This window comes from Oryctolagus cuniculus, chromosome 10 (genome assembly GCF_051225735.1).
Source record: "Oryctolagus cuniculus isolate XC-2025 breed Fujian yellow rabbit chromosome 10, ASM5122573v1, whole genome shotgun sequence".
Classification (NCBI taxonomy): Eukaryota; Metazoa; Chordata; class Mammalia; order Lagomorpha; family Leporidae; genus Oryctolagus; species Oryctolagus cuniculus.
This window is the reverse complement of record NC_142876.1, coordinates 16,631,600-16,650,062: the sequence shown is the minus strand read 5'-3', so window position 1 is coordinate 16,650,062 and position 18,463 is coordinate 16,631,600. Positions and strand designations below refer to the sequence as shown.

The 18,463-nt window shown below is 38.3% G+C and overlaps 1 protein-coding gene across 14 annotated transcripts in view; it reads right to left on the bottom strand.

The window, feature by feature from the left end:
• PIGN (phosphatidylinositol glycan anchor biosynthesis class N) overlaps window positions 1-18,463 on the bottom strand; it is a 153,633-nt gene that overhangs the window by 39,591 nt on the left and 95,579 nt on the right. For 11 of the 14 annotated variants that reach the window (XR_016213904.1, XR_016213903.1, XR_016213905.1 and 8 more), the window contains 3 exons: window positions 10,674-10,776; window positions 3,384-3,486; window positions 102-188 (listed from right to left, as the gene is read on the bottom strand). Coding sequence is in view for 7 of the 14 variants with exons in the window: in XM_017344218.4 (XP_017199707.4) it covers window positions 102-188; window positions 3,384-3,486; window positions 10,674-10,776 (293 nt within the window). In the remaining 7 variants the exon portion in view is untranslated. The remainder of the gene's footprint in view (window positions 1-101; window positions 189-3,383; window positions 3,487-10,673; window positions 10,777-18,463) is intronic. The other 3 variants (XR_016213907.1, XR_016213908.1, XR_016213909.1) reach the window with 1 other exon arrangement.

Here is an 18,463-nt window from a genome sequence, read left to right as displayed (position 1 = left end):
GTAGTACCACTATGAAGCGACAGCAGGAACACCTTCCATGTCCTCTTACTCCATTAAATGGGAGTTTGTAGCTCTTTAAAACAATTTCCATAAAAGGATACAAGGAAAAAGGCCCTACGGATGTCATCCAAGTAGAGCTGTCGAAACTGAGTTATATCCATGGTATAGGAGAACTGAATACTGGCGAGCTGGAAGATAAAGAAGGAATATATTAATGCATAATATCACTTGACCACTTCTACAGTCACAGGCAAACTTACAATGGCTGAGTTACTATGGCCAGAAACCTACTCTGTGCTGACTTAAAAAAAAAAAAACATAATAAGTCTTTATAGCTTCATTAATTTAATGAAATCTGCTGGAAGGTAAAATATGTTGCTAATACCATACTGAACAGCATTGTAGTGTTAGTTTATGTGTAATAAAAGTGAGAATTGGGCTCTTATCCTACATAAATGCCTCATTTTTAAATCTCTATATAATTCTTCCCTTTAAGTCAAGATCTTTACTCCAGGTATGGTATGACACTAAAAGGCATGGCAAAATTAACTATCCCTCTGTTCCTTTCATTTTCCATTAATTACATTTGCAGAGAAATTTTCTTTCTGGGGCCAGTGCTGTGGCATAGCAGTTTAAACGCTTCCATTCTAGTCCTGGCTGCTCCACTTCCAATCCAGCTCCCTGCTAATGTGCCTGGGAAACCAATGGAGGATGACTCAAGCTCTTGAGCCACTGTACTCATGTGGGAAACCGAATGAAGCTCCTGGCTTCCTGGCTCCCTTCAGCCGGGCCCTGCCCTGACTGTTACGGCCATTTGGGGAGTGAATCAGCGGATGGCAGACCTCTCTCCCTGTCTCTCTCTCTTTCTCCCTCTCTGTAACTCTGCCTTTCAAATAAATAAAAATAAATCTTAAAAAAAAAAAAAAACCAGAAATTTGGGGCTGGTGCTGTGGTGTGCTGGGTAAGGCCACCGCCTGCAGTGCTGGCATCCCATATGGGCACCAATTCAAGTCCCAGCTGTTCCACTTCCCATCCAGTTCTCTGCTGTGGCCCGGGAAAGCAGTACAAGATGGATCAAGTCCTTGGGTACCTGCACCCGCATGGGAGACATGGAAAAAGCTCCTGGCTCCTGGCTTCAGATGGGTGCAGCTTTGGCCATTGCGGCCATCTAGGGGGTGAACCAGAGGATGAAAGATTCTCTCTCTCCCTCTCTCTCTCTCTGCCTTGGTCTCTCGGTAACTCTTTCAAATAAATAAATAAATCTTAAAAAAAAAATTTCTTTCTACAAAAAAAGACTGAAAGCCATTCAAAAACAAGATGCCCCTGCTTATTCCTCACGCTCCCAAGAAAGGTGAATTTAAAGGAAGACTTTCCCTACTGCATCCCATGTAATTATCTAGTAAATCCTTGGGATGCTTAATACTTTTTTCTAGAAAAAAGACAGATTTGTTTGTGGTTTAAAAATGTATCTAGGAGCTGGAGTTGTGGTGTAGCAAGTAAAGCACAGCCTAAAATGCTAGTATCCCATACGGGTGCTGGTTCACGTACCGCTGCTCCACTTCTGATGCTGCTCCCTGCTGGTGGCCTGGGGAAGCAGCAGAAGACGGCCCAAGTGTCTGAGCCACCCAGCTGGAGTTGGGGAAGAAGCTCCTGGTTCCTGGTTTCGGCCTGTCTCAGGCCTGGCTGTTGTGGCCATCTGGGGAGTGAACCAGTGGATGGAAGATCTCTCTCTCTCTCTCCTTCTCACTCTGTAACTCTTTCAACTAAATAAATAAATCTTAAAAAAAAAATGGGATCTAAAAAGAGGCAAATGACCTTCAGATTGCTGAAATGTTTAATATTAAAGACAGCTTTTTTAAAAAAGACTTCTATTTTACTTACTTGAAAGAGTTACAGAGACAGGGGTGGAGAGAGAGCTTGAGATTTTCCATGTTGTGGTTCATCCCCCAAATGGCCACAACAGCCAGGGCTGGGCCAGGCTGAAGCCAGAAGCCTACAACTAATCTGGGTCTCCCACATGGGTGGCAGGGGCCCAAGCAGTTGGGCCATCTTCTACCACCTTCCCAAGCACATTAGCAGGGAGCTAGATTGGAAGTGGCGCAGCTAGTCCTCAAACCCATGCTCATATGGAATGCTGGCATTACAGGTGGCCTAACTTATTGCACCACAATGCCAGCCAATAAAGAAAGTTTTTGACCATTTATATGAATCTGATCAAAACTGATTTTCATGTATCATTTTCATATTTCAAGACTGAAAGTTAAAAGCCAGAATTATTCAATACACTTCATAAAGTTTCTTTATTAAAATTAATTACACTAAATTATCAATTACTCTGAATAACTCAACTGAAGCCAGTTAAGGATAGAACAACTATGAAGATATTTTCTGCAATTTTCATTTTACCTGACCTCAATAAAATTATAAATTCTACGACTAGCTTCTCAGAATTGCCTTCAGTTCTAAAAGAGATAAGAGACATCACCTTAACTCTCTAGCTCAGCATGACAAAGATGTCCTTAAAAATTGGTTGGCTTTTAGCCAATTTCAAATATACTGTGTTGCATAAACAGTCTAAGATTGGGTCTTAGGCCACAATCAGTAAGATGAGAGAATAAGCATTTTGGGATGAGTATGACTAGAAAGAGAACAGCAATGGGAATTTAATTGTTACTTTATGTTCTAATTCATAGACTGACATCATAACATAAAAAATTTCTGATTAAAATTAACTGAGGGAAGGAAACACTGCATGTGAAAACAGGAAAATAAGATCCAGAGCACTGTTTCCACCTATATCCCTTCCTTGTCACTGATGCTTTTTAAAATATAACTGATTCTCATGTAATCACTATGGAAGTCCATCCTACATATTGCCTATAAAACAATAAAATTTTTTTTTTTTCTGGGTGAGCATGTGGCACAGTGTTTAAGTAGCATCTGAGATACCCATATCCAATTTAAGAGTGCCTTGCTCCAGTTCCTCTCTGCTTCCAGTATAGGTTCCTGCTGATGTGCACCCTGGGAATCAGCAGATGATGGCTCAAGTACCTGAGTCCATGATACCTATGTGGAAGACCCAGACTGAGTGCTGGGCTCCTGGCTTTGGCCTGGCCTCGCCCTGGTTATTGTGGACATTTGGATATTGAACTGCTGGATGGATGATCTCTCTCTCTGCCTTTCAAAAAAAAAAAAAAAAAAAAACTTTCTCTGATAAGTGAAAATTTCCACATAAATTAACTCAATTATTAATGCCAAGATTTCTTAAACCTTCAGATTTAAAAGTAGAAAGAACTATTTTGTGAAATAACATTGTAACTTCCTTATAGCATAGAAATTATTTTAACAGTCAGATAAATGCAACAATGACTTTGACGAGCTACCTTCTTTTTACATGAAATACCAGATTGTTGTAGGGTTTCTTGTTCCATGTGTATCCAGACAAACATCAAACATGACAACACTAATGGAAAGAGAGCTTCATACCTAAGGGTTTGGGAGTTGGAGTGGAGGGAAGGGTAATGAAAAGAAAAAAAAATGAATAAATAAAAATGAAAACTTATACTGATGTTTCTCTTTAAAATGTCTTTGAGAATACTTCTTAGCCATAATATCACAAATTTTAAATTTTCTATGCTTTCTAGAAGAAGAAAGTAGGAAAGGAAAAGTAACATTTAACTTCCTACTCCAACACTGACTTATTAAATCTTGAGATAATTATGTGTTTTAATAGTAGAGATAGTTAAAATCATTCATAAGGTATATGACAGATACAGTAAAAGAGAAATAAAAAATTAAGTAAAAAAAATTCCTGAGGTAAAACTATTAATACTCGAAGAAAAGCCAGATTAACATCCCCCATTTTCTAATAAATGAGTACAAAACAGGAACACAATCTCAAAAGAAAACAAAAGAGCCAATAAACACATAAAAAGTTTGATCTTAAAACAACAGTAAGCTACTACATTCACTTACTGCATTTGCCAATACTTAGAAACAATAATGCTGACGAGAGTACCGAGAGAAAAAGGAACTCTGAAACACTAGCTAGGAGTATATACCTTCTGGAAAGTTATTTAATGTTGTATAAGAAGAATGTCAAATATACTCATATACTATAGTATAATGGTGCCATTTCTTGGAATTTAACTTGACAAAATAATCAGATATATGCATTATGATTATTAAATCTGTTTGTTGTTTACAGAAGTAAAACCAATAAAGAACCTATACTTCCACAAGGGAGTGACTGAATAAGGCACGGTACATCTGTAGGCTGGAGCATAACATAGGATCTCCCACAGATGATAAAACAAAAACACTGGTGACCAGGCAGATAAACATTTCGGTTCAAGAAAGCATCTACAAAAACATACTGTTGCTATGGTGTAACTGCATTTGACCTAACCACTGTGAAAATTCATTCCGCTGTAATGTTTTCACAATATTTAAAGCAGAAGCACGTCAGTTAGGATTTCCTTCTGCATAAGGTTTTTCTGTAGTGTAATGTCTTAGTCATAGTCTACCATCAAGTATTTTAGGAGTATCTTTAATGTTTGGATAGTACATTAGCAGCCTGCGACAATTACATCCTGAGTTCTCAAGCAGAGGCAGTGTATTGCAAGGACCTCCTTTGCTGCCAGTTACCACAGGCTGTTTTAAGTTAGCTAAAAAACCTGAATAGCAACACTGAATACTGTAGAAATGCACTTTGCTTAATAATACTTGAGTTGTTGCAATATTTGATTATCCATTTGGTTGTTACAGAAAAATTCTTAACTGTAAGTGATGGTTGTTGCCGTAATAGTATATTGCCTATATTTCTACCTCTAGTCATGGGCTTTATGGGCTAGATTTTAATATCCTTGAGCCTGAGCAAGTGCACAGTCTTTTTAAAAGAAACATGGTTTACTTGCACAAAACTGATCAGTTTTGAGAGATCGTTAATGTCCCTGAAGTGGTTTTTGTGGGTGTGAAACAAATGGTGAGGATTCGAATTGGTCCCTCTTATTATAGTATTGAAATTAAGTCTACTTAATTTATCAAGTCATGTTCATGCCCTGATTTTATATACTTGTATCTATCAATAAACATTGTGATACTTGAAAAAAAAGAAAGCATCTACAAATCACTTGGTGCATGAAATTTAGAAAATTTAAGGATATGAATAGATACTATGAACATGAAACACAAACGAAGGAGAAATGCCCATGAGCTAACACAGCCTTTCCTCAACGCTCTCTGCCCTGGTTTGGGATAAATGCTTCACCTTTGTGATCCCGAAGTGCTCTATTACAGTATTTATACTTTTTAAATTACATGCTTACTTGTGTGCATCACCTACCAGCTTATAAACTGTTTGCAAACAGAGTCTGTGGATCTCGTCATGCCTGCAGATCCAACTCACAAGAAGTAGAATTTGCTGAATACTCATACTGACTCGATCAGAAGTTATATAACATAACAAAATAAAACCTTATTTCCCTTTTAAGTTGTTCAATTTTTAAACTCTATGATATATAGCACAACTTCCTAGATATAAGAAAATAGGAAGAAGCAGAATGTTTTAAATTCTACCGCAGATCATAAAAACCGAAATGTTGGTGCCTAGGCTGAAAGAAACATTTGGGTTCAAAAAAGCATGCATAAATCGCTTGGTATATGAGATTTAAAAAATCCAAGAATATGAATAGATACTATGTATATGAGAAAATACCACTAGTAAACAAGAGAGAAAACTGTACAAAGTATTACCATTTTTGGCCCATTTTTAAAATAGCATTTGATGCACTTATTTTAAAATGAAAATACCAAATACTCTTAAGGATATGGGGTATCCTTCATAGTTTGTTGGATATATACATTGGCATTATTTTGAAGACAAATCAAAACTAAAAAATAAGTTCATTCCCAATCGTTCAGTTATACTATATTGAGAAGCAAACAAGGGGAAAAAAATCTAAACTATGTAAAGAGCTTATGCATAAAAAGATCATTCAAAATACTACTTATACTAATGAAAAGTAGAAATAAATGGTCAAAGAGGAATGGCTAAGTAAATTAATGTGCATCCATTCTGTAAAACATCAAAGGGTGGCCGGGAAGCCAAAGAGACACTTGGAAAATGCTTCTGAAATAATGTTATGTACAGAAAAAAAAAGAGAAATAAACCAGTACATGTACTATGATTCCTTCTATGTTAACAAGACAAATATAGAGCTAAGATTGGAAGAAAATATTCCAGAACATTCCAGCAAGTAAGTGATTTATCTCCCTTATATCAACTTTCCAATTAATTTTACAATGACTTGGGGAAAAAATGAAAAGAAAAACAAACTTAGAATGCTTGTAACCTAGGCTTTCTTGAAACTTCAGCTCAACTTTACATGAGCATTTAACAGCACCAATTCAATGTTCCCTTCCTCAGATGCTTTTTATAGTCATTCTTCATGTCACATAATTTACAACTGAACTCACATTAAACCGCTCCATTTTGTAATTTTCTGATGCCATAGAATAAAACATGGTCCTTCGTTATAGCAGTTTACAACTCTACTTCATGCCTTTAGAGAGGCAACTGGTCTCTCTAGACAACTGTACAATGGAAATATGAAAGAGAAAAACAGGGCCAGCATTGTGGTGTAGTAGGTTAAGCCTCTGCCTGCAGTGCCAGAAACCCATATGGGTGCCAGTTTGAGACCTGGCTGGCTCTACTTCTGATCCAGCTCCCTGCTAAGGCGTCTGGGAAAGTAGGGGAAGATAGACCAAGAGCTTTGGCCCTTGCACCCATGTGGGAGACCTGGATGAAGCTCCTAGCTCCTGGCTTTGGCCTGGCCCAGTCCTGACTGTTGTGGCTGTTTGGGGAGTAAACCACTGGATGGAAGATTTTTCTCTCTCTCCCTCTTTCTCTCTCCCTCCATAACTCTTTGAAGTAAGTAAAAAATAATTCTAAAAAAAAGAGAGAAACAATTGGCTGAGTCAAGATGGTATATGTGTATTTTGAGCAAAAGAGGACTATGATTTTTAAAAATATATTGGCAGTTATATATATAATCAATATTTTGTCTAAAGTTTATGTATCAGAACTAATAAACTGAAATATCAATAAAATGTTATCTTGAGCACACAAAGACCATAAAGAAACCTTACTAAGTTTGGATCTGTTGGTTTGGTCTCCACAAATTGAATAGAGCTAAAAAGACATTTAGGTTTATATTATGGTTTGCGAAGCAAAGGGATAACATAAATGAAATTTAAAAAGTGTTTAACCAATGAATGAGAACAAAGTTTTTTCAAGTATTACAATAGATTCCATTTCCATAAATACAATTAAGTGCTAATTAAAAATGACTCTTTTTATTCAATAAGTATATACATTGTTAGAATTTAGGTTTACTATTGTTGTATTTCTATAATGTAATAAAACTGCACATCTTTTAAAGATACCATGATTTTGAATATCTACTAATTTACACAGAGAATCCTAGGTTATCCAAAATAGTGATGCTGAACCATAATAGGTGGACTATGTTTTGCAGAACTGATTTAATACTGAAAACATGCACTAATTGAAGTGATTATAGACTGTGCTACTCCAAGACACCCTTTTGAAATTTTTGACAAAGCTAAATATGGTTTTATTTTTTTTTAATTTTTAATTTTTTTTTGACAGGCAGAGTTAGACAGTGAAAGAGAAAGACAGAGAGAAAGGTCTTCCTTCCATTGGTTCACCCCCCAAATGGCTGCTACGGCTGGCACGCTGCGCCGATCCAAAGCCAGGAGCCAGGAGCTTCCTCCTGGTCTCCCATGTGGGTGCAGGGCCCAAGCACTTGGGCCATCCTCCACTGCCATCCCGGGCCACAGCAGAGAGCTGGACTGGAAGAGGAGCAACCAGGATAGAACCAGCACCCCAACCAGAACTAGAACCCGGGGTGCCGGCGCCACAGGTGGAGGATTAGCCTAGTGAGCTGCAGCACCGGCCTGCTAAATATGGTTTGCTTTTTTTTTTTTTTTTTTTTTTTTTGACAGGCAGAGTGGACAGTGAGAGAGACAGAGAGAAAGGTCTTCCTTTGCCATTGGTTCACCCTCCAATGGCTGCCGCGGCCGGCGCACCGCGCTGATCCGATGGCAGGAGCCAGGAGCCAGGTGCTTTTCCTGGTCTCCCATGGGGTGCAGGGCCCAAGCACCTGGGCCATCCTCCACTGCACTCCCGGGACACAGCAGAGAGCTGGCCTGGAAGAGGGGCAACCGGGACAGAATCCGGCGCCCCAACCGGGACTAGAACCCGGTGTGCCGGCGCTGCTAGGCGGAGGATTAGCCTAGTGAGCCGCGGCGCCGGCTAAATATGGTTTTAGATAGTGAATAATAAATGTAGCTCATACTCAGCATGAATATTCTGATTTTAGGCATAAACTTTTCACTTTTAAGACTTTTTTCACTCAAAATTAAACTTTTTTATCTTAATTTTTTCTTTACTTCCTTCTTTCATTCCAAATCCAGCAAAGTAGATCTATTTCTAGATATGTTTATATTTTTTATTCTATGATATACTCTTTGCATCTGTTAAATGCTTTAGAACTTGAAGTTTCAAAGAAAGGGACCTACTACTGATTTTTTAAGACTGTAGAATTAGCCGGTGCCATGGCTCAATAGGCTAATCCTCTGCCTTGCAGCACCGGCACACCGGGTTCTAGTCCCGGTCGGGGCACCGGATTCTGTCCCGGTTGTTCCTCTTCCAATCCAGCTCTCTGCTGTGGCCTGGAAAGGCAGTGGAGGATGGCCCAAGTCCTTGGGCCCTGCACCCCATGGGAGACCAGGAGAAGCACCTGGCTCCTGCCTTCGGATCAGCGCGGTGCGCTGGCCGTGGCGGCTATTGGAGGCTGAACCAACGGCAAAGGAAGACCTTTCTCTCTGTCTCTCTCTCTCTCTCTCTCACTGTCCACTCTGCCTGTCAAAAAAAAAAAAAAAAAAAAGACTGTAGAATTTAGCACATAGTTCTGAAACTTCTCAAACATTTATTTCCTTAAGCCAACATCTGAGTTTGACCTCTTAATAAGATTTGTATGACACCCCAAAATGGTGGGCTGGAATTCAAATGATTTTATCTTCTACTTTCTTATCTAGACTATAAAAATGTACACATTAGCTTGGAAAAAAAATGTATGTGATAGCTTGAGAAAAAAGTATGCATATTTTAATTCATTTTTTTATTTTGATGAATTTTAATATCAGTTGAGCACCTCTAATCTGAAAATCTAAAAGACAAAATTCAAGACTTTGAACACAGGTACTCATAAAGTTTTAAATTCTGGAGCATTTCAAATTTTCAGATTAGATATTGGTTCAACTGATAAAACCCATGCAAATATTCCTAAATCTAAAACCTCTATTAAGATATGAAACATTTAGGGTCCCAAGCATTTCAGATAAGTGATACTCTACTTGTATAAGAAAATTACTTACTCCAAAAATAATTTTCAAAATTATTTTTTAAAGTGTGAAGGGTTAAGGTTTTATGATGTTTATCACACTTGAAAAAGAACCTGTTAACACTAGATGATTGTAGATTTTAAACTGTATTTGAAAATTCAAAAGTTCTAAATCTCATACGACACTCATCTTAGGATCTTATTAGGCAATTGGTGAAAGTTTCCATCTTCTTAGCTGTGGCCACTTGTGATTAGGCAGGGAGAAGGGGAAAGACAGGATGTGTGGAGCTTTGGTAACAGAAGGAGGAACAGTGCCATCGCCTACTGGGTGGGTGGGGGGGGATATGTAAGAACTCCTGACGTCTAGATCGCCTAGGAGAAAAGGCTCTACCATGAAAGATTTTGAGAAAAGCTCTCTAATCCTGAATTAGGACAACTGAGTTTCCCAAGATCAAATGAACCTGGTGAATTCCTAGGTTTAATATAATTTGGATTAAGATTCTATATTTGGGTTAAAATCTGAACTATGAGTAGTGTTTATTCAATTTGTCTATTATATTCATTGTTTAATGTTTTAAAGTGCACATTTCTTACCCTCATAAGGATTTAAGTAAGGATGAAATAAAAATCAAAAGCAAGTGATGAATTCTTTTCTTCTAAGTCAATGAGGAGTACACGGTTCTGCCTTCACTGAATTCTAAAGAAGGCTTCAGTATTCAGATCAAATCAAGATGCTGGATTTTTTCTTTTTTTGGTAAGAAAATTTCAACCTTAAATAAAAACGGGTTCTGTAATTTCTTTGAAAACATTCTGAAAGTTCCCTGAATCAAAGGAATATGTGGACTCTAATACATGTAAGAGTAAGACTAAAAACAAAGCATCATATTCAAAGAATAAACAAATCAAACCATCACTTAAAATACTTAAAGGAAATGCAACAGAAACAAAAATTCTAAGATTCCTTCAAAATCACTCAGAATTTTCAACATTGTAGCTAAATGGAATTTTAGCAACTTCAATATATTAGCAGAAAGACACACAACATGCAATACCATAAAAGGGATAAGAAAAAGAAGAGTATATTTTATAATCAAATCATACAGTTTGCACAGTAAATATTTATAAATTATTCCTCAAGATTTATAAAACATTTTTCATTTCTAAAAGTTAAATTGTAATAGAGAAAATGTAAAGATATCACTTAAAATTTGCTACTATAAAATCCAATTTTTAAAAAGTTGATACCCTGTGCTTAGCAGCAGGTAGGTTGACATCAAGGAAAGAAGGATGCTAAACAATCGCTGGAAGAGAGCCGGAGAGCTCAGGAGGGGCACAACCAGGGAAGAGGCTGCAATAAAGCACAGCAGGTTATCTGTCGGTACAGGACGCACAAACAACGCATAGAAGCACTGCATTTATGGTGCTTTTTACTTGTGTGACCTTTAACAACATGTGGCTATATTTGCATTTTTAATTAAAGTTGTATTTCATTGTTTTAATTATATTTTGGTTTAAATAATGCAAAATTTCTCAGTTCAGGCCAGCTCATTCTAATAAAATCAACTCCTAACTGAATCTTTTTTTATCTAGTGAAATAAAATATATTACTCACGATTCAGCAACTCTTCTCTTAATTAGGCATTTATATTTTAGTTCAAAGACCCCAGAAGATGATTTTTCCTAATCCTGTCCCCCTTTAAGCTTTTTCCCTGCACTGACACTTGGAGTATGCCACTTGGAAAATTACAAATAGGAGAGAATGACCTCACCATGCGTGAGAGTTGTAGTAAGAACAATTTTAATAAGTGAAGTAATCTTTCTTTACAGAATAAGAAAAGCAACTACCTCAGTGGAGGACACAAACTCCCCCTATCTTTATTTTGGAAAGGAAATGTGCATAGCTTCCTAACACCCCAGCACTCCAGAGTGTATAGATTTGGGATGGAAATTATTTACTGATTGCTTAACTATGGGGCAAGTTTGTTAAGCCATCTGAGAAATTCACTTATCTCCAAAGAGATATTAAAGTTAAATATAATTTTGCCTATGAAACAGTCCCCAAACACACTCTGTGGCACACAGTGCTTAGTAACTATTGTTATACTAATCAACAGCTTTGTAGTTAAATGTAAAGAAAATTTAATTCAAAATCAAGTCCCTGCAAGATTTAAGACCATACAAATTATATGCCTATTAAAAATATTTATTTTATTTATTTGAAAGGCAGAGTTATGGAGAAAGATGGAGAGACGGAGAGAGAGAGATCTTCCATACCCTGGTTCACTCTCCAAATGGCCACAGCAGCCAGGGCTGGGCCAGATGGAAGCAAGGAGCGAGGAGCTTCTTCTGGTCTCCCATGTGGGTACAGGGGCCCAAGCACCTGGGCCATCATCTGCTGCTTTCCTAAGCCATTAAGGGAACTAGATCAGAAGTGGGGCAGCCAGGATTTGAACCAGTGCCCGTATGGCATGCCAATGTCACAGGCAGTGGCTTTAACAGCTATACTAAATTGCCGGCCCCTAGCCTCCTATTTTTAATATTCTTAGACAAGCAGCTTCTGACTTTCCTCAGATGTATAGTTCTGATAAGGCATCATCACTTTATACATATTTTAGCTGGAAAAACATTTCAATATTTTTTATTTTAAGTCAGTTTAAAGGAAATTGGTCTGTAAAATATAAACATTTTCTAACTTTGTTTTTATCTTTGTCTAAAGGATTGATAAGGTGCTAAAGGTTAAATAAGAATTCCCATTTTGAGACACCTAAGTTACCAACTGTTTCATAAAATATTACCCATTGGTGGGGCCGGTAATATAAATATTACCCTGTGGTGAAGCAGGTAAAGCCACCACCTGCACTGCCGGCATTCCATATGGGTGCCGGTTCAAGTCCCAGCTGTTCCACTTCCGACTTGGCTCTCTGCCATGGTCTGGGAAAGCTCCTGCACCCACATGGGAAACCCAGAAGAAGCTCCTGGCTCCTGGCTTTGGATCGGCGCAGCTCTGGCCATTGCAGCCATCTGGAGGAGAGAACCAGGGGATGGAAGGCCTCTTTCTCTCTCTCAGCCTCTGCCTCTCTGTAACTCTGCCTTTCAAATAAGTAAATAAATCTTTTTTAAAAAAATATTACCCACTAGGGACCATAACATGTTTGTAAAAACCACAATCATTGGAGATAGCCACCCATCGATGCTTGGTATAGTAGGCTAAGCCTCCGCCTGTGGTGCCAGGATCCCATATGGGTGCTGGTTCATGTCCCGGCTGCTCCTCTTCCAATCCAGCTTTCTGCTATGGCCTGGGAAAGCAGTAGAAGATGGCCCAAGAGCTTTGGCCCCTGCACTCATGTGGGAGACCCCGAAGAAGCTCTTGGCTTCAAATCAGCCCAGTTCTGGCCATTACAGCCATTTAGGGAATGAGCCAGGTGATGGAAGACCTCTTCCTCTGTCTCTCCCTCTCTCTAACTCTAGCTCTCAAATAAATAAAATATTTTTAAAAAAATTTCAGTGGAAAACATCAAAATTATTTTTAGGAAGTATAATATTGATACCTATACCTGATAAGAATGAATAGAAATTAAAAATCAGTATCTTAAATAAATATACACAAACAGCCTCCAACATCATTAAGAAAATAGTGTACTACAATCAAGTGTATCTATGGAGGTTTATACCAGGAATATAAGAATGGTTCAATATTGGAAAGTGCATTAATATTATTTACCAAATTAACAAAGATTGGGAGAACAAACTTATTATTTCCACAGATGTCAAAAAACTCTTTGATAAAATTCTACATCCATTCCTAAGAAGATGTCTGAATAAAACAAGAATGCATGTACTCTCTTTAACATGATAAATATATACTTCAATCCCAAAGCAACTGTATTTCTTAATGTAGGAAACCCGCATTTAGAGTTATTCCCACCATGGTCAGGAAATAGGTAAGGAAACATACTACCTCCACTCTCTAACATTGTCCCAGAGGGTACTAGCTAATGTAATTAAACAAAACAAAATCAAACAAAATATTTAGAAGCATAACAACAGGAAAGGGGGAAGTAATACTAACTGTATCTGTCCTGGGTAAATTCAGAAAACCAATGATAAAACCAACTCCATAAATAAAGAATTCATTAAAGTAATAGTATATAAAACAAATATGCAAATATCAATATCAATTATAATTAAATGATAACAAATTAGAAGATACAATGAATGAGAAAAAGCCCACAATAGTAAAAAATAAGAAAATACATTTAAGGGTATATTAAATGAGAACTACTCAATGCTTATATGAAGAAAAACATAACAGTAGTTTTGGAGGCATAAAAGTGAACTTGAAAAAGTGGAAGGCATCCCTTTTTCTTGATTAGAATGTATTAATATGGTTCATGATCACAATGTAAGTTTTCTCCAAACTAATATATAAATTTCAGGTCATCTCAATAAGAATTCCAGAAGCTTGTTCTAAAGTTGGAAAAGTTAATCCTAAAAGTTCAAATTTTGTTAAATATACTATAAAGTCTTTGTAACTAAAATAGTATGTTATTGGCACATGAATAGACAGATCAATGGAATAGAATAGAAAGTGCAGAAATAGTCCAGTGCATCTAATGTATGATAAAAGTGGTGTCTCACAGCACTGGGACACATAAAGCTTTTGATAACATTATTTTAGTAAAAACAATGTTCGGACCGGATAGCCATGCTGAAACTATACATGAGAGTTCCTCTAACTATATCAATTAATAAGTTCTAAATTGGTCAAGTGCTAAAATGTGGAAAAAAAAGTACAAGTACTACAAGACAACATGAGGAAAGTCTTCTATTACCTAAGTATCAAAGAAAGCTTTCTAACTATGATGAAAAATCTAGAGGCATTAAGAAAAGTATGAATGGTAATATAAAAATAAAAATCTCTTTCATGGCCAAAACACAGTAAGCCTGGTCAAATGTCAAATGACAAACCTTAAAAAAACTTTACAGCATATCATAGGTAAAAGGTTAATAACTCTCATTTATAGAAAACTATAAAAAATGGGAACCAAAGAGACAAAAATTTTAGAGAAATGTGGGGAAAAGTCAGAAATAAATAGTTCCTCAAAAGTGATATAAAAATTGTCCTTAAGCATGTGTAAAGATGTCTAACATCACTCATAAGAAAAATGTAAATTAAAAACATACTAAGATACCATTTCTCAAATATGAGACTGGCATAAATTAGAAAGCTTAAAAATAATTGATGGACATTGGCATAAATTTATTGACTGGCACAAATTCAAAGCTGTGGGTAAGGCTGTGAGGAGACAGGCACTCTAATATATTTTTGGCAGGAATGAAAAATGGCACAGCATCTCTAGAGGTGAATTTAGTCATATCTAAAAGTATTACTTGTGCATTTACACTTTTAACCAGGATATCCAACTTCTAGAAATTTATCCTGAAATATACTCCCTGCACACAGACCACTATGGGTATAAATACGCTCTATATTGTTCATTGTAGGGTTATTTGTAACCTCAAAAAAGAAAACCCATTATCTATCTAACTATCAAAGCACAGGAAGTTGGCTAAATAAACAATGAAATATATACACAATGAAAAGTACAGAGCTGCGCCGGCGCCGTGGCTCACTAGGCTAATCCTCCACCTTGCGGCGCCGGCACACCGGGTTCTAGTCCCGGTCGGGGCGCCGGGTTCTGTCCCGGTTGCCCCTCTTCCAGGCCAGCTCTCTGCTATGGCCAGGGAGTGCAGTGGAGGATGGCCCAGGTGCTTGGGCCCTGCACCCCATGGGAGACCAGGAAAAGCACCTGGCTCCTGGCTCCTGCCAGGATCAGTGCGGTGCGCCGGCTGCAGCGGCGGCCATTGGAGGGTGAACCAACGGCAAAGGAAGACCTTTCTCTCTCTGTCTCTCTCTCTCACTGTCCACTCTGCCTGTCAAAAAAAAAAAAAAAAAAAAAAAAAAAAAGTACAGAGCTGCAAAAAAAAAAAAAACACAAGAATAATGATGAGCTCTTTGAATCGATATCAGGAAGTATTATTAAGTAAAAGAAGCAAACACAAAAGAAGATATATAAAATGCTCCTTTTGCACAAAAGAAATAAAAAACAAGAAAACACATTTATATCTGTCTATCACTGCAAAGAGAATGTAAGAAAGATAGACCAGGAAGCAATGAACAAGTAGTTAGCAGTAAGGGAGAACAGAGTGGAAATAACACAGGTGGCACTTCTTGGAACACACCTTTCTGTATAGTTTCTGTGTTGGAAAGCATGTGAATATTCTACATGTACAAAAGTTAAATTGAATAAAAAAGAATGGGAAATAAAAAAGATCTAAAGCAGAAAGCAAGCTGAAGTAAACCTAGTTGGTTTCAAGTGAATATCAAAATCACAATGAAAGGAATGGAGGAAGAAAGGAAGAAGGAAGAAGGAAGAAAGGGAAGGCAAAAGAAAGGAAGGTAGGGGCTGGCGCTGTGGCGTAGCAGGTAAAGCCTGCAGTGCCAGCATCCCATATGGGCGCCGGTTTTGAGTCTCGGCTGCTCCACTTCCAATCCAGCTCTCTGCCATGGCCTGGGAAAGCAGTAGAAGATAGCCCAAGTGCTTAGGCTCCTGCACCCACATGGGCGACCCAGAAGAAGCTCCTGGCTCCTGGCTTCGGATTGGTGCAGCTCTGGCCATTGCGGCCATCTGGAGGAGCGAACCAGGAGATGGAAGACCTCTCTCTCTGTGCCTCTCCTTCTCCCTCTGTGTAACTCTTTCAAATAAATAAATAAATCTTAAAAAAAAAAAAAAAGAAAGAAAGGTAGGTAGCCAAGTCCAAATACTCATGAACACAGCATTTAACCATAACCCCCAGTCTTGGGTAGGTTGAAGAATTGTAGACATATCGTAAGGAATTTTTAGTCGGTTTCTTTGCTGTAATGGTATGGGTTAAACAATTATGTAATAATTTTATAACTAAGATAATTTAACTAAGTAAATATACCGATGTTGAAACCAGAATTCTCACTGCACAGGAGAAGCGTGTAAGTATATAAGGTGGGAAGACAAGGAGAAAGTTTGTGGGGAGTTAGAGGTATCAGTGTAAAATAAAGCACGTGTACATGCATGATTATGTGCATACGACACATAGATGTCTGTGTATATATATGTATAGTAGGTATGTATGTGTATATATATACTTAGTATTTCCACATTCATATTTCTAGCTCTGACCATTGGAAGGGCAAACAAGAGAAGAACCTTGGTAGCACTCAGATATTGATGTCTAATAACATTTCCCTCCTAAAAAGAACCATTGTACTTAGAAAATGAACTGATTCTACAGCTAAGGCAGGATAAACACAGGTAAGTCTAAAACACCTTAATATCAGAAAACATAAAAGTGCTCAATAAATTACAAGGGAAAGGTAATAAGCCTACTTGAAGGGGACCCCAGCCCAAGTGTGGGACAATTTGATCACTAAATTGACAACAATAATGATTTAAAAACCTTAGAAAAAAAGAATGCATGTGTCTACACCAACATTAAAAAGAGAAGTGAATGAATAAATAGGAAAGAAGGAAGGATTCTTATGGCAAAATGTTGAGAATTTTCTGGTACACGTAAGAGTGTGGGAAACAGAAAATTATCAGGGTGTAGCCATCATGAAAAAGGGCAGATCTGGAAAGATTTATGAATGGATGCTAAATCTAGAGAGAATTTTGAGAAGAAGGATATTTGATCACTTTACAATGCTTTCCTATAAGCAGCTTACCAGCTGCATGGAAGGAGGGGAAAAAAATAAACCCAGCAAATCTACAGTGGAAAAACTAGACAACACTTTGATGGAAAAATTCATATCAACAAGGAGAGACAGATCATATGCCTCCAGAACTGACTTAAAGAGGACATTGCATTAAATAAGGTATAACCTCAATTTAAACACAAGGAAACATCAAATAAACACAAATTAAGAACTTGGGCATGGGAGGGTCAGGGAAGAGAGCAGAGCAGGGCATTCTATATTTTTTTCTTCAAAAATGTCAATGTCTTCAAAGACAAAGGAAGGAAAAATGCCATAATTTATTTAGCCAACTAAAATAAAAAGCACAGAATAGATTAAAAATATTGAATCAATAGAGTGTTTTAAAAATGTTATACAGTGGGAGATTCCAAGATAGGGAATGATGTACTGCGCTAGGCTAGGGATAAATAGTAAAAACAAAAACAAACAACAACAACAACAACAACAAAAAACTAATGTAGAAAGTGCACTCTCGGGAGAACTAGAGAGAAAACTGTAGTGGAAATTCAATGGAAGGAAGAGGAATGCTGTGGACCTGTGTGGAAGATACGGGCATGCAGCACGAGCAAACACAACATACAACTGTAACAGCTGAGAGCTGTAGTGGGCGGCAGCTTGGAGATGGAGTTGAGAGCAATCTGCAGCAACCCGTGGTGACACAGCCGGAGGGAGAGCGTGGTGGGAGTCTGGCTGGGAGCCCTGGGGGCTAGCAGATACCCATGGACCCAGTGGAAGTAAAAGGGACATGTTTCTCTCACCCCATTCTCCCTAAAACGGCCCCTGGCACCCAGCTGAGAGAGGGCGGGCAGCAGCCGCAGAAGCCCTTGTGCACGTGTACAGCGCCTGGCTGAGACAGTACTTCTCAGCAGTACTGGCGGCAGTGGCAGCGAGAGGGCAACATTTGGCCAGCAGATCTCGGGTATACATGTGATCCAGAAATTCTAGTGGAAGGAGAAAATCTACTACCCCCTGTGAGCCTGGCTGGGAGGATTGACAGGAGTCTGAGCACCCACATAGGACTGTGAGGTGCCCCCAGCCTCCCAACGTAGTACAAGCTCCAGAGCTCAGGCTGCCTAGGCAGAGCTCCCACGCAGAGCTGGCTTGGGGAACATCTGCCTCTCAGTGGACTGGATGGGCAGGAGGGGCAGAGCAGAATCTCTGTACCCAGCAACTGCGGTAGCCTTGTGCTCTGAGACTGTGGGGACTTGGTGGCTGCACGATAGAGTGTAAGGTATAGCTGGATCTC